This window comes from Agelaius phoeniceus, chromosome 14 (assembly GCF_051311805.1).
Source record: "Agelaius phoeniceus isolate bAgePho1 chromosome 14, bAgePho1.hap1, whole genome shotgun sequence".
Lineage (NCBI taxonomy): Eukaryota > Metazoa > Chordata > Aves > Passeriformes > Icteridae > Agelaius > Agelaius phoeniceus.
The window spans coordinates 11,920,722-11,934,876 of record NC_135278.1 but is presented as its reverse complement, the minus strand read 5'-3'; the positions used below and the strand labels follow the sequence as shown (position 1 = coordinate 11,934,876).

Sequence of the window (14,155 nt, the reverse complement as noted above, 5' to 3'; positions counted from 1 at the left end):
CCCTGGTCCCCGGCGGGGTCAGCGGCCGCGACCGGCACCGAGAGCGCTATCGGGCGAACCGGGACACGGACACGGCCTCACTTCCTGCCAGGGACTGTTCCCCGGCAGCGCCGTCCCTCCCGCTGCCCGCTCGGGCCCGCTAGGCTGTGAGGGGGCGCGGGGCAGGCCGGGAAGGGCGCGGGGCAGGCCGGGAGTGCCCCGGCACTCGGCGCAGGGGCAGCGACAGCGACACCGACACCGACACCAGCACCGGCGGGATGTGGTACGAGATCCTGCCCGGCATGGCCATCATGGGCGTCTGCCTCAGCATCCCCGGCATGGCCACCATCTTCATGCACCGCTTGTGTAACGGCGGCAAGGTCAGCGCGGGGCGGAGCGGCAGGTCCCGGGATCCGGGACCCTGAGGCTCCGCTTCCCCAGCGGAGCCGCCCTGATCCCCCAGTCCCTGCGTCCCTGTGGGGTCCCTTCCTCCCGGGGCTCCCCTTACCCCGCCTTCCCTCGGGAGTCCCTGCCCGACCCTTAACGGGCAGTTCTGTGCCTGCAGGAGAAGAGGATCGCCCGCTATCCCTACGAGTGGACGCTGCTGGAAAGGGACCGGCGGCTGTCGGGTGTCAACAAACACTACGTGTCCAAGGCAGGTTTGGGGGCGCTGGGCAGGTACCGCGGGGGAAGCGGGACCCAGGGCTGCTCCCCCATCCCCGAGCTCTGGCATGGCCGCTGAGGTGGGCACTGGTCGCTCTTGTCAGATCTCACTCGGTGCCTGCAGCTGGCCTGCCTCTGGGGATGTGCATTTTCATTTTGTTCTAATTAAGACCTGGGTAATTAAATATAGTTTGAAAATCTGCATTTTCAGGTATGCCCTATTGCACACTAGTGGAAAGAATGACACAAATATGTAGCTGTTATTTTTTCTTTTTCAGGGTCTGGAGAACATAAACTAAAGGTGTCAACGCTGTGAAAAATTCATCTGTCTATAGAAAATGATTTAACTCTTAAATAAAGCTATACATGTGTTCAACCCTTGTATTTGTGTTGCTGTGGTGGGGTGACCCTTGCTGGACACCAGGTGCCCACCAAAGCCACTCTGTCGGTCCTGTCAGCTTGACAGGGGAGAGAAAATACATTGAAAGGCTCATGAGTTGAGACAAGGAGAGGGAGAGACCATTCATCAGTTACTGTCACAGGCAAATGAGACTCGACTTAGAGAAATTAATTTAATGTATTGTCAGATAACAGCAGAGTAATGAGAAGTTAAAACAAATCATAAAACACCTTCCCCCCACTCCTCCCTTCTTCCTGAGTTCAGCTTCACTCATGATATTTTCTCCCTCCTCCCTGCTGAGCTGCACAGGGTGATGGGGACTGGGGGTTGTGGTCAATATCATCCCATGTTTTTGTTGCTCATTCCTCCTCTGGGGAGAACTCCTCACACTCTTCCCCTGTTCCAGCATGGGGTCCCTCCTATGGGAGACTCCTTCACTAACTTCTCTATTGTGTGTGCTTCCCCGAGGCTGTGGTTCTTCATGAATTGCTCCAGCATGGGTCCCACACATTCCCATAACGTGCAGTCCTTCAGGAGCCAGCTGCTGCAGCAGGGTCACATTTCCTGCCAGCAAACCTGTTCCAGTGGGCTCTCTCCACAGGCACAAGGGTCCTGCCAGAGCCTGCTCCAGCATGGGCTTCCACAGGGTCACAGCCTGCTCCAGCGTGGATCATACCTGGGATGCAGGTGGATCTCTGCTCCCTCATGGTTCTGCCAGGACACAGCTCACCGTGGTCTGGCAACACAGGCTGCAGGGCAATCTCTGCTCCTACCCCCTGCCCCACGGCCTCTTGTCATGCTGGAAGAGGAACAGCTGGGAATAGGGTGATCTGCTGTGGTCTGCTAAAACATTTCTGGTTTCTCCCGCACAGTCCCAGTGATCCTTTCCCTCTGAGGGGCTGTGTGCTGCCAGCGCTGCTGTTCGGAGCCTACAGTGCCTCAGCGCACCGGGCTGGACAGAGCCTCCGGCAGGGCACAGACTGGGGGCTGCTTTAGCTCCCAAATGTTATAAAATTGACTCAAAACGAGTAATTTCCAATCAAAGAATTTATTAATTATTGAAACAGTTATACTACGTAAGCAAAAGGCTCAGCGCTGGGCGACAGGGGAGTTTCCGCTCCACCAGCTGCCGCGCCAACTAGTTTCTGATTCAGTCCTTTTATCTTCTCTCTCCTTCAGGAGTCCATGTTATCTCGGAGTTCTCTGCGCCTGCGCTGGTTGTTGCTAGGGGGGTCATCCTTCTGCCTCCTGGTGGTCGGTGATGAAGGCTGCGGAGTCTTCCTCAGCTGCGTCTTCTTCACCCTATGTCTTTATTTGGTGACTTCTCCGTGGAAAATTACCAAGATCTTATGATTAATGCAATATGTGCCCTATTAAGCTTAAGCAAGCAAATATCCTGCCTTGCAAACTGTTTATCTGCCCCTGCCCCTTCCCCAGCTTTTCCCTGGTCGTTATTTCTGTGAGTTATCTGCTTGTACCATTTGCTGGGTGGGACCATGTGTGGGCTCCTGCAACCCCTTCCCTGGTATCCTTGTGGCTCATATCTCATGAGGTAGTACAGAAATAGTCAGCAGACAACTCTTGTAACACACTGGTCTCTTTCTCGTGACGAACAAAATGTAGTCTCTCATCTCAATCCCCCCTTTGTTTTGATACTCAATTTTGTTCGTCAAAACGCTCTAATTCTCTTTTGCTGAGCTCTAGAGATTCTTCTGGATCATCCATCTCCTTCAAGGTTTCGTATTTTGCTCGTATGAGCATAAGGTGAGCAGCTTCTAATCTGCCTTTTACAATGCTAATCAATTTATTAAAAATACAAGGGCCAAACGTGAGTCCCAATAGTAAGAGAAGTAGTGGACCCGCTATCGTTGATAATAAAGTTGTTAGCCAAGGAGAATAGTTAAACCAAGATTCATACCAACTTTGGTGTTCTTCCCTTTCTCTTTGTCTTCTTTCTAGCCCCTCCCTTAGTTTTGCCATTGAGTCCCGTATAATTCCGCTCTTGTTTACATATGTGCAGCATTCTTCTCTTAAAGCAGCACATAGTCCTCCTTGTTGCAGGAATAATAGATTTAACTCCCTTCGATTTTGTAAGGCTACCTCTGCTAGGGAATCTAATGATTCTGTGAGGTCTTTGATGGAGGTTTCGATCCTCCTGAGGTCTTCATCTACAGAGGCTCTTAGTTCTTGGAATCCTCGGTGTTGCTGTATGAGTGAGGCCATTCCTGTTTCTGTCCCAGCTGCACCTATTCCTAGTAACATTGCTACAGTGAAGGTTGTGAATATTTCTCGTTTCACTATGTGGGGTCCTATATTTTGATATTGTTCATAAACGTACTCTACGGGGTGGTAAAGGACTCTGGGTACTATCAATACTTGAATACAAAAGTCACTGGATTCATTAAATCGGTCTATATTTATACATGGGGTGACTCCGAGAGTGTTACAGACCCATTTAGTATTTGCTGCTGGCAGTATCCAGCTGGCAGGTTTCTTAGGGTCGCTCAAATTCTCCATAACCTGACATAGATGTCGTTTTTCCACTGGTACTCGTCCTATACATCTTCCTCTCCCCGTTACCCTTGCCAAGGTTATTCCTCTTGATTCTTCTCCTTCTTTTTTCCATAGGCACCTAGCTGGGTTGGTCCCATTTACTCGTCTGCTTTTTGCTGTTACCCCTATGGCTTCATAGAACGGGGGGTTTACGGTGTAACACAGCCAACATTCCTCAGTTAGATTTGGATGAGTCTCATTCAGGACTTGGAAAGTGGCCTGTAATATTTTCCACAAGTCTCCTTCTCCTGGGTTTTCAGGTCTTCGGGTCGAATTAGTAAAGTTTTGCTTATACATTTCTGGAAAACTAGTGGTTGGGGCTATTTCTGATTCATTTCCATTATTTTCTTCTAGCATTAGTTCTCCAGCTATCACATGGTTTGGTCCAATTGGTTTGGGGTCGTGTGGCACGGTTGTCTTTTGGATCATAAAGTGCCCCCCTCTGTCTGTCCCTGGTTCCCATAATCGGGCTCCCCACATTTTCCCTAATAACCAGACTTGGTCATGTGGATTTGTCACATTAATGTAAATCATATTGCATGTTCCATCTAACCCTCCTTGTTTCAGGGTATATGTGGAAGTGGGCTGTGCACACCCGTATGGACCCCATCCAGTTCTGATAAACCCGTCCTCGTTCCCCCCAAAGGAGCTTACTGATACACAGTCCCAATAAGCACAGTAAAAGTGTCCTGGATAGTTACAATACCCTTTTCCCGGGTTTGAGCTTGGACAAAAATAATATCCAAACTGATTTAAACATGGATTTACAGGTATTAAATCACACAAGGTACATAAAAAGCTGGGTGCGCCAGACGTGATTTTGGTCTGGATAACATACTGGTCTTCCCATCTAATCAGTGACCATTTGAAGGGTTGATGTGAATACCCTTCTGCCCCTGAACTTGTTACGATGCACCAGAAAAGAATTAACGCTTGTAATTTGGGACTGTCATTGTCGGAGCTCAGGTTGAATTTTACCTTTGGTTTCCCCAGTGGTGGGTTACCAATCCTGGGGCAGGGTGGCCAACATTTCTTGGACATCTCATATGGGGGTCGGGGCTTCCGACGGACTCCACTGGTTATTACTTCTCTGCCTCGCCCAACGACTCGGTTGCTGCGAGTCTCGGGGTCTACCATCTTCTCGGCAGCAGGGGTATTCATCAGGAGCCGGATAAACCTCCCGTTTCCACTTTTTAGCACTGGCGGCCCAGTTATCAGCTTTTATTAATGGGAGGTCACACCGCAAATTGGGGGCTTTCTTCTGACACACCACTTCCAGGATGTCCAGGAGAAAGGGGATCGGTTTGTTAGGGTGGTAGCAGAACCGATCAGGATTTACCCCTTTGGAAAAGGTTTCCCACCACTCGTCAGATCCAAGCTTTACCTCCCCCGTAGCAACTCTGCTACTAAGAATGATAGAGGTTAGTCTCCTCTCTTTCTCATAGCACGGCCTACAAATTCCCCTAGGTGTTCTACCAGTCCGACAATGAGACCACCAAGGTTCGTGACACAATTTACAGGAAAAGCATACAAGGGGGTGACAGTCACAATCTAACCAGTTACACTTCAACTTAATATTTTTGTTCTGTGCTTTTTCTCTCTCTCATGCGTGCCCTTTATGTTCTAATCTCGGAGACTTAAACTAGGGCTTTCCCGACTCGTCCTCTAAGAGTTTGCAATATCCAAGAGCCTCCCGATTCTCTATTAGGTGGGTTTGGAGATAATGGTTATCTCCAACCCAGATTGTTATCCAAATCATTTATTAGTTCGTTTCAGCTTTAATTCGGTTTCTCCCGGGAGACTGCAAACCTCCCAGCTGTGAGGGGGTTTTACCGGTCCTTTTATGCGACTAGCATGAGTCCATCCTTTTTCAGCGGTTCGTATGGCTGCTTCTGTGGTGAGGAGTACTTGGAACGGTCCTTCCCACCTTGGAGTCAAGGGGTTTTCTTTCCAGCTTTTCACGAGCACCCAATCTCCTGGCTGTACCTGGTGTAAGATAAAATCTAAAGGAGGCCGTTGTGCTAACATACCTTTTTCCCATAATGCCTTTCTGTATTTTGTCAATTTCACCAAATATTTTTGCGTACATGTGTCATTAATGACAGGATGTTCGTTAGGATTTTCTAGGTTATACAGCATCCCATACATCATTTCAAAGGGTGATACCCCTAAATCAGCTCTAGGTCTTGTTCTTATATTTAGCAACGCTAGAGGAATACATTTAACCCAGGTCAAATTGGTTTCTGCTACCAGTTTGGTCAATTGCTTTTTTATTTCTCCATTCATTCATTCAACTCGTCCAGAGCTCTGGGGATGCCAGGGGGCATGTTGTTCCCACCGTATGCCCAGAGCTGTTGCTAAGTTTTGGGTAACTTGGGAAATAAAATGCGGTCCTCTATCTGAGTCAATGACTTCTGGGACCCCGTATCTCGGGATTATCTCTTCTATCAATATTTTCATAACTGCTTTGGCTGTTTCTCTTACGGTTGGGAAGGCTTCCACAAAATGTGTTAGGTGGTCCACCAAGACCAATAAATATTTGGTTCTCCCTACTTTGGGGAGCTCTGTGAAATCTATCTGAATGTGGGAGAAAGGCCTTTTCGCTAGCGGTCGGCCTCCCTCCGGTAATTTTCTCAAATTTTTTCTATTTACTTGTAAGCAAATTAGGCATCCTCTGGTTACTTGTTTGGCAATGTCCCAGATTCCCACACTCACATACTTTGCAGCAAAATAATCTACCAGTCCCTGTGATCCCCAATGTGTTTTTTGATGTATTTTAGTCAGTAATCTATGTGCCAGTGCTCTAGGTATTATTTCTCTGCCATCTGGTAATTTCCATGCTCCTTGTGCATCCCTTTTTGCTCCTAGTTTTTGTATTTTATTCTCTTCCTCTATTAAACTTGATGTCGGGGTCAGGTTCTGGCGTTTGGGAGTGTTCTATGTTTTCCTGCAAAGTGAGGAGTCTCAGGGCAGCCCGTTTAGCCTCCTGGTCAGCTGCATTATTTCTCCTACTTCTTAAATCCAGTCCTTTTTGGTGACCTTTCAAGTGAACTATAGCTATTTTTCGGGGTTTTCGTAGGGCACTGAGCACATCTAATATTAATTTACGGTGAACTAAATCTTTCCCTTGTGAATTTATTAGTCCTCTTTCCTCCCATATCTTGCCAAATGTATGGACTACCCCATAGCTATATTTCGAGTCCGTAAAAATAGTCCCATCTTTTCCTGTTAACCATTCCAGGGCTCATAGTACAGCATATAGTTCACATGCTTGGGCGGACCAGGATCCACTAAGGGGTTCCGATTCTATCATTTCCAGGTTGGGTCCCCTTATGATACATATCCTGATTTTCTCCTTCTCTCAACTACTCTGGAGGATCCATCCACAAACAGTCTTTCTCCTTTTTCCAATTCTTCTTCTTCCAAATCTGGTCTGATTTTTGTTTGTTCTTCTATAGTCACTATACAATCATGTGTTAGTGCTTCTTCTGGTCCTCCATATAAGAAGGAAGCTGGATTTTGGATATTAGTAGTTTCTAGAGTTAAATTTGGAGCCTCAATTAATATTCTTTCATATTTTAAAAGCCTTGCGTCTGAGATCCATTTTTCAGCCTTTTGCTGTAAGACTCCCCGTATGTTATGGGGCGACAGCACTTTCAGGCTGCTATTAAATGTAATTTTCCGGGCTTCTTCTATCAAAAGAGCACATCCTACAATTGCTTGTAAGCACGTAGGCCATCCTCTGCTTACTGGGTCCAAGATCTTTGATAGATAAGCCACCGGTTTCCTTTTCTCTGCCCATTCTTGAGTAAGGACCCCATATGCGACCCCCTTGTCTACGTTTATGAACAAAAAGAAGGGTCTATTAGTAGTAGGTAAACTTAATACCGGGGCATGGATTAGGCTCTCTTTAAGTTCTTGCAGCCTTTCGGTGTCTTCCTGATCCCATTTTAGGAGTCCCTCTTGAGTAAGTTTCTGATACAAGAAAGTCGCCTTACTACTGTAGTTTTCAATCCATTGTCGACAATAACCAGTTAGTCCAAGTATTTGCCTGATTTGTCTCTTATTTCTTGGAATTGGTAATGCTAAAATCGCCTGTATTCGTTCAGGGTCTATTCTCTTCTCTCCTTTCTTTAGATAATGGCCTAGGTATTTTACTTCTTCTTTGACAAATTGTAGTTTTGCCTTGGCGACTTTCAATCCCTTTAATCCTAAAAAGTTCAATAACTTAATACTTTCTTTCCGTACATTCTCTTCCTGCTGCCCCGCCAGGAGTAGATCATCTACGTATTGGATTAGTGTAACCCCTGGCCCCACTTGGTAATCCTGTAAAATTTGCTCTAAAGCCTGCCCGAAGAGATTAGGGGACTCAGTGAATCCTTGAGGGAGTACCGTCCATCTTAATTGTTGTCTCCTCCCTGTATCGGGGTCTTCCCATTCAAATGCAAAATAATCCCGGCTTTCTTTAGCCAAAGGGCATGCCCAAAAGGCATCTTTGAGATCTATAACACTGTACCATAAATTCTCAGGCCCCAGTTTAGTCAAGAGGGTATAAGGATTTGCCACCACCGGGAACCGGGCTACAGTTCGCTTGTTTATTTCTCTTAAGTCATGCACCAATCGATAGGTGCCGTTTGGCTTTTTAACTGGTAGGATGGGAGTATTGAAGGGAGACATACAGGGTTCTAACAATCCATTATTCAACAACCTTTCTATTTCTGGTTTTAATCCTCGTCTCCCTTCTGGGGATAATGGGTATTGCTTAATTCGGACGGGGACATCCGGATTTTTGATAGTTACCAAAAATGGAGTGATTTTTAGCTGTCCCACGCTCTCAGGTGTGTACCAGACTTCGGGGTTAATTTGCTTTTCATCTTCTACCCTTAAAGGGCATAATTTAATTTTTAATTCCTTATTATCTACACCTATACTAATCCCTAATTCTATAATCATGTCTCGCCCGAGCAGATTATAATCTGACTCGGGTACCAATAATAAATTTCCCATCCCTATTTTGGATCCTGATTCTATAGTCACATTTTTTATGATTTGTACTTCAAAAGGTTCCCCTTTCGCCCCTATGACAGTGGCAGTTTCTTTAGAGATGGTACATCCTTTTGGTAGGTTCTGTACCGTGGATCTTTCTGCCCCCGTATCTACCAAGAATTCTATTTCTTGGTTGTGGGGACCCACTTTAAGTTTTATCAAGGGCTCTTTATGATTTTTCCGGGTCCCCACCAAATAGAGCCCCTGACCCCCCTAGTCCATTTGGAACTGCTTCTCGTCTCTGATTCGGACTCTACATTCTCGCTTAAAATGCCCTTTTTTCCCACAATAAAAACACACCTTCACCCTTCTGACTCCCCTATAACTTCCTCTTTTTGTTCACTCGAACCTCCCTTTTGCCCTTCTCTTTGATACCTCCCCCCACCTGTTGCTGCGACCATCAACCTTACTTGTCTGCGGTCTCTTTCGTCGTCCCTACGGACATATACTTTCTGTGCCTCCCTAAGCAGTTCATCCAGCCCCCTGTCCTGCCAGTCCTCTAACTTCTGAATTTTCTTCTTTATGTCGTCCCACGATTTTAAAACAAAATGGACTTTCAGCATTGACTGTGAAGTTTGGCTATCGGGGTCCATTCCGGAGTACAATCGTAAATTCCGCCGTAATCTCTCGAGCCATTCCGTAGGCGACTCATCCTTCTTTTGCCTATCGTTGAATGCCTGATCTATATTTTGCCCCCTCGGGACTGAGTCCCTAATCCCCTGAATAATTATGGTCTTTAAATCCTGCATATGTGTTCTATGTGCCGCATTTTGGTGGTCCCAATGGGGGTTCTGTAGGGGCCATTTAGCGTCCGCAGCCAGGCCTTGGGCATGCTGTGTGTCCCAAATACGCATTCCTTCCCTTCTTATCATATTCCGTTCTTCAGTAGAGAACAGAATGCCCAAAATGGACTGCATTTCTTCCCAGGTATAGAAGTTTGGTCCTAAGAACTGGTCGACCCTCTTGGCTACCCCAAAAGGGTCCTCTAATAGATGTCCCATGTCCTTCTTAAAGTCTCATACATCTGCCAAACTCAAGGGGACAGTAATAAATCCTATACCCGCCTGTGGTCCACCCATGGGCATCTCCCGTAGAGGGAATAGCCCCGTCTCAACCCTACTGCGGCTCCTTGTAATCGGGCCTTGGTAACCGGTTTGGTTAACCTCCCCTTGGTTACCCTCCTCATCATTGTTCGGTGCAGGTGGTTGTGGAGATGGTGGGGCATTGGGTGCTGGCGGTGGGACATATGGGGGCGGTGCTATAATTAAGTCGCCCAAATGATTGTCCCTCTTCCCCTTTTTGTCCGGATCCCCTTTTCCTTCTCTTAATTGGAAAACATACACTTCGGGTCTTACTACCCATATTTTGGCATAATCAGTCTCCTCTTGCGAGAAGGGCTCTTTAGAATTTACCCATAGGTTCAAGTCCTGTCAAACCCAGTCTTCAGATGATCCAAACACGGGCCAGAAAACATTTTTGGAAATCTCTTTCCCACCCCATACTTCCACGCAATAATGTATCAGTCTGGCCTTATCCTTAGTCTCGGTCCCCGGGTAATGTTTCCAATTACTAAGCATGAATCCTAGGGGACTGTCCCTTGGAATGGGGGGGAGTTTGACTTGGGTTGGGGTCCTGCTTTTCCCCTGCCCCATTCGTCCGGAGTGCCTTCTTTCACTCTCAAATTCCTTTCACTTCCCCTTTTTCGTGGCCCGAGCCCTTCGCGGGTCTACGGGAACCGCACTACTCAAGGGTCCGCACTCACTTGGAGAGTCCGGCTGCCGGCCCTCCTCTCATTCACACTTGTCCACCGCCACACTCCGGGATCCCAACCCCGCCCGAACGGATTCCCTTTTATACTCACGCCTCCTGCGTCTTCGTCCGGACTCCGTGCACGGATTATTAAGGGGTTCACCGGTATAATTTGTCCCGTTTGCTTACTAGTATATATTTTAGGGTCGTCGGTGAGAGTGGCGGAGGTTCTCCCAGAGGGGCCACCCAGAAAGCACTGGATGAGGCGCCCCCCACTCTGGGTAGATCTACCCGATCCAAACTCTCATCCGAGTCACAGCACCAAATTGTTATAAAATTGACTCAAAACGAGTAATTTCCAATCAAAGAATTTATTAATTATTGAAACAGTTATACTACGTAAGCAAAAGGCTCAGCGCTGGGCGACAGGGGAGTTTCCGCTCCACCAGCTGCCGCGCCAACTAGTTTCTGATTCAGTCCTTTTATCTTCTCTCTCCTTCAGGAGTCCATGTTATCTCGGAGTTCTCTGCGCCTGCGCTGGTTGTTGCTAGGGGGGTCATCCTTCTGCCTCCTGGTGGTCGGTGATGAAGGCTGCGGAGTCTTCCTCAGCTGCGTCTTCTTCACCCTATGTCTTTATTTGGTGACTTCTCCGTGGAAAATTACCAAGATCTTATGATTAACGCAATATGTGCCCTATTAAGCTTAAGCAAGCAAATATCCTGCCTTGCAAACTGTTTATCTGCCCCTGCCCCTTCCCCAGCTTTTCCCTGGTCGTTATTTCTGTGAGTTATCTGCTTGTACCATTTGCTGGGTGGGACCATGTGTGGGCTCCTGCAACCCCTTCCCTGGTATCCTTGTGGCTCATATCTCATGAAGTAGTACAGAAATAGTCAGCAGACAACTCTTGTAACACACTGGTCTCTTCCTCGTGACGAACAAAATGTAGTCTCTCATCTCACCAAATTGTCCCGAGTGGCAAAAATACGACAGGCAGAGAACCTGCCTGGATCCCAGAGCTGTTTTCCTGCTCACACCGCCCTCCCTCCCCGGGAGACAGTGGCTGCCGGGCAGGCCCGGCCTCGCCATGGTGACCGCGCGCCGCCCGTGCCCGCGGGGCCGCGCACAGCGGCGGGGACAGCGCCGGGCCCGGGCCCAGCTCCCCGGGCTCCCACACCTGCCCCGGCACCGCAGCGCCCCGGGGCCCGGCCCCCGCCGCGCCTGGGGACCCCCGGCCTGGCCGGGCAGCGGGGGAGAAGCAGCCGCCGGCCCGGGAGCGCCAAGCGGGGTGAGCAGGGCCGGGGTACGAACAGGGGCCGTGAGGGGCTGCCCGCGGTTGAGGGACTGCCCGCTGCTGCCCGTGTTCCTCAGACGGGGCCTGCAGCTCTCAGACCACTGCTCGCTCGATGTTTGTGCGTTTATCTCTCTAAAGGTGAAACCAATGGAGGAGGAAAAGGGAGAAGCTGGCAGTGAGGAAAAAGATCACATCCCCCCGGAAGATGAGAGCAGCAGTACAGAGGAATGTCTCCCAGAGGACGAGGAAAAAGAGAAAGGTATTGTGTTTGCTCTACTAGAACGTGCTTTTCAGGAGGATTTGTTAGCATTTTATCTGTTTCAGAAAGCAAGCATGTCATCAAAAATATCCCATGGACTACAGCTAAGAACTTCACAGTGGAGATAGGACAGCAGCAAATTGAAGAACTAATTTCTGTGAGTCACAATTCCATCCACTCAGGAAGGCCACACTTTCTCACTGTTAAGAAGTATGAAAAATAAAAACAGAGCACCTCTGTTCCTTTTTAGCACCACACTCAAGTCAGCTCTACTAGACATAGGGAGTCTTAGTGTGATGTGTTTGTTCAACAGACATGGGACATTCATGAAAGCTGGCTTCACCACTCAGAATTTCTCGAGGAAGAAGAACTGAAGGACAGCAAGAGGTACCATTACAGAGCTTGCTGGGGCCTCCCAACACGCAGAAAACCCATCCCACGAGCAACAGCGAGTGTCTACTTCGTTATAGTGATCTCCAAACTCAAACCTGACGTAAGTACTCAGCAATGGTGGGGATGGACTAATCCTTTAAGGGACAAGAGTACAGTGGCATTCCTGAGGCAGGGAAGTGCCAGGACAGTGGAGAGGCTGGCAAGGAGCCAGCAGCTCTTGTGAAGATGCTGACAAGGCCTGGACATTGCCAGAACAATGGCAGGAGATTTAGATGTAGCCTAATAGAAACATGGCATTGGTTGGCAAGGGGAGCAAGGCACAGAGCAGGAGGCTGGGTTAGTTCCCAAATCATTGACTGACAGAACTTGACAAACAGAATCTGGCAGGATCCTACATCTGCCTTTCTGCTCTTACCATCTTCTCTTTCCAAGCCACAATTGTTCTGGGCAGTTGTAAGAAGTGCTAAGGAGAGGTGAGTGAGTTACAAAATGAGGGCTCAGTAGAGGAGTGGTGCTTCACTCTTCAAGCTGTCTCAGAATCCTTTTCCTGATCAGCCTGAAGTTTGCACCTGTACAATGAACTCTTGCAACTCAAGAGAAAAAAATGCAATCAATTGCACTGAGGAGACTTCTTACCTCCAGGCTTAAGTCATACTGAACCTTAGTGTTTCTACTTAACAGCTATGGATCCCCAAATAATATTCTGTGGTTTAACCCCAGCTGGCAACTAAGCATCACAGAGCTGCTTGCTCACTCCTTCCCCACACCATAGGATGGGGGAGAGAATTGAAAGTGTAAAAAAAGTGTAATAATATTAAAAAATAAATAGAATAATAGTAACAAATTGAGGAAAATAAAAACAGAGAAAAAAGCACTATGAAAGACAAGTGGTGCCAATGAAAACAATTACTCACCACTCACCAACCAATGTCCAGCCAGTCCCTGAGCAGCATCTTCCCTTCTGCCCCAACCAAATATCCAGATTATTTTTAAAGTAAACAGTAGCTCTCACTTAATTACAATGTCTGCATTTTGAGGGGCTGTACCTGGCCTCTGCCCTGTCTCTGCTGTATTGCAGACTGCACCTGTGGAGGTGTTCTACAGACTGGAGTCCAGCAGGCTCATTCGGAGGTAAGTGTTATTACTCTTCTGATTTAGCAAGCTTTCCCATTCCAAAACCAAACAGGGGGCTTGATGTAAATAAGTTTGCAATAACAGCAGAGGAGTGGAAGCTGTCAAAATCTTGCTCCATGAAGACCTTGCTTATCACTAGCCTCACCCCCAGAGGCATGAATAGCTACCCCGTGGGCATCTGCACTCTCAGAAATTTGTCCTGCTTTACATGGGTCTAGGTGGGGGGCAGCAGATAGCCTTACATGGTGGATAAAGGCCAGCTCTCACCTGGCCAAATCTGGATTCAGTACTATGCTTACAATGTCCCTTCTTTTTATTCCATTCTCCAGGCCAGAACAGTGTGAGTTTAGAGAAAAGTGGCTTCAGGACATAATTGAAAATAAAACAGTGTGTGCAGAAAGACTTGCTTCCCGATGAGCAGCTCCAATTCACCATTACCAGTCCTCTGTTGTGGAGAACCAAATAAACATGATGGGAAAAAAAAAAAAAAGCTCTTCCTTAGCAGCATTTCTACTTTGTGGATAGATAAGAAGCATTGAACCTGTGCAAAATGAGCTATGCCCTGCCATGGCAGCTGGCTGTGTGTGACAGTCCCTGGTGGGGACAGCAGGATGGAACCAGGTTCCACAGTGTGAATGGGAAGAGGTACCTGGGCAGGATTTGCTGTTTGTGAATGCCAGGTCTGTGG

The 14,155-nt window shown here is 47.8% G+C and overlaps 2 protein-coding genes and 1 long non-coding RNA gene across 9 annotated transcripts; 2 read left to right on the top strand and 1 right to left on the bottom strand.

Annotated features, from left to right (window-relative positions):
* The first annotated feature begins 67 nt into the window (after nucleotides 1-67).
* NDUFA1 (NADH:ubiquinone oxidoreductase subunit A1) lies at nucleotides 68-1,018 on the top strand. The gene is made up of 3 exons (XM_054641764.2): nucleotides 68-359; nucleotides 545-634; nucleotides 921-1,018. Exons 1-3 carry the CDS (start codon nucleotides 258-260, stop codon nucleotides 939-941), a joined length of 213 nt encoding a protein of 70 aa, XP_054497739.1. The 5' UTR covers nucleotides 68-257; the 3' UTR covers nucleotides 942-1,018.
* Nucleotides 1,019-2,074: 1,056 nt separating this feature from the next.
* Nucleotides 2,075-10,638, bottom strand: LOC143695231 (uncharacterized). Its single transcript, XR_013184311.1, has 2 exons — nucleotides 10,503-10,638; nucleotides 2,075-5,581 (listed from the first exon to the last, which is right to left on the bottom strand). It is a non-coding gene; the product is annotated as an uncharacterized LOC143695231 (long non-coding RNA).
* AKAP14 (A-kinase anchoring protein 14) lies at nucleotides 10,539-14,118 on the top strand. Of its 7 annotated transcripts, none has more exons than XM_054641763.2 (6): nucleotides 10,539-11,675; nucleotides 11,820-11,940; nucleotides 12,006-12,097; nucleotides 12,254-12,433; nucleotides 13,412-13,464; nucleotides 13,797-14,118. In XM_054641763.2, the coding sequence occupies exons 1-6, from the start codon at nucleotides 11,475-11,477 to the stop codon at nucleotides 13,882-13,884; spliced, it is 735 nt and encodes a 244-aa protein (XP_054497738.2). In that variant the 5' UTR covers nucleotides 10,539-11,474; the 3' UTR covers nucleotides 13,885-14,118. The 7 variants fall into 7 exon arrangements, with proteins under 7 accessions (XP_054497738.2, XP_077042229.1, XP_077042227.1 ...); XM_077186114.1 differs by having other exon boundaries at nucleotides 11,475-11,675; nucleotides 12,060-12,097; XM_077186112.1 differs by having other exon boundaries at nucleotides 11,475-11,675; nucleotides 12,045-12,097.
* Nucleotides 14,119-14,155: the final 37 nt, after the last annotated feature.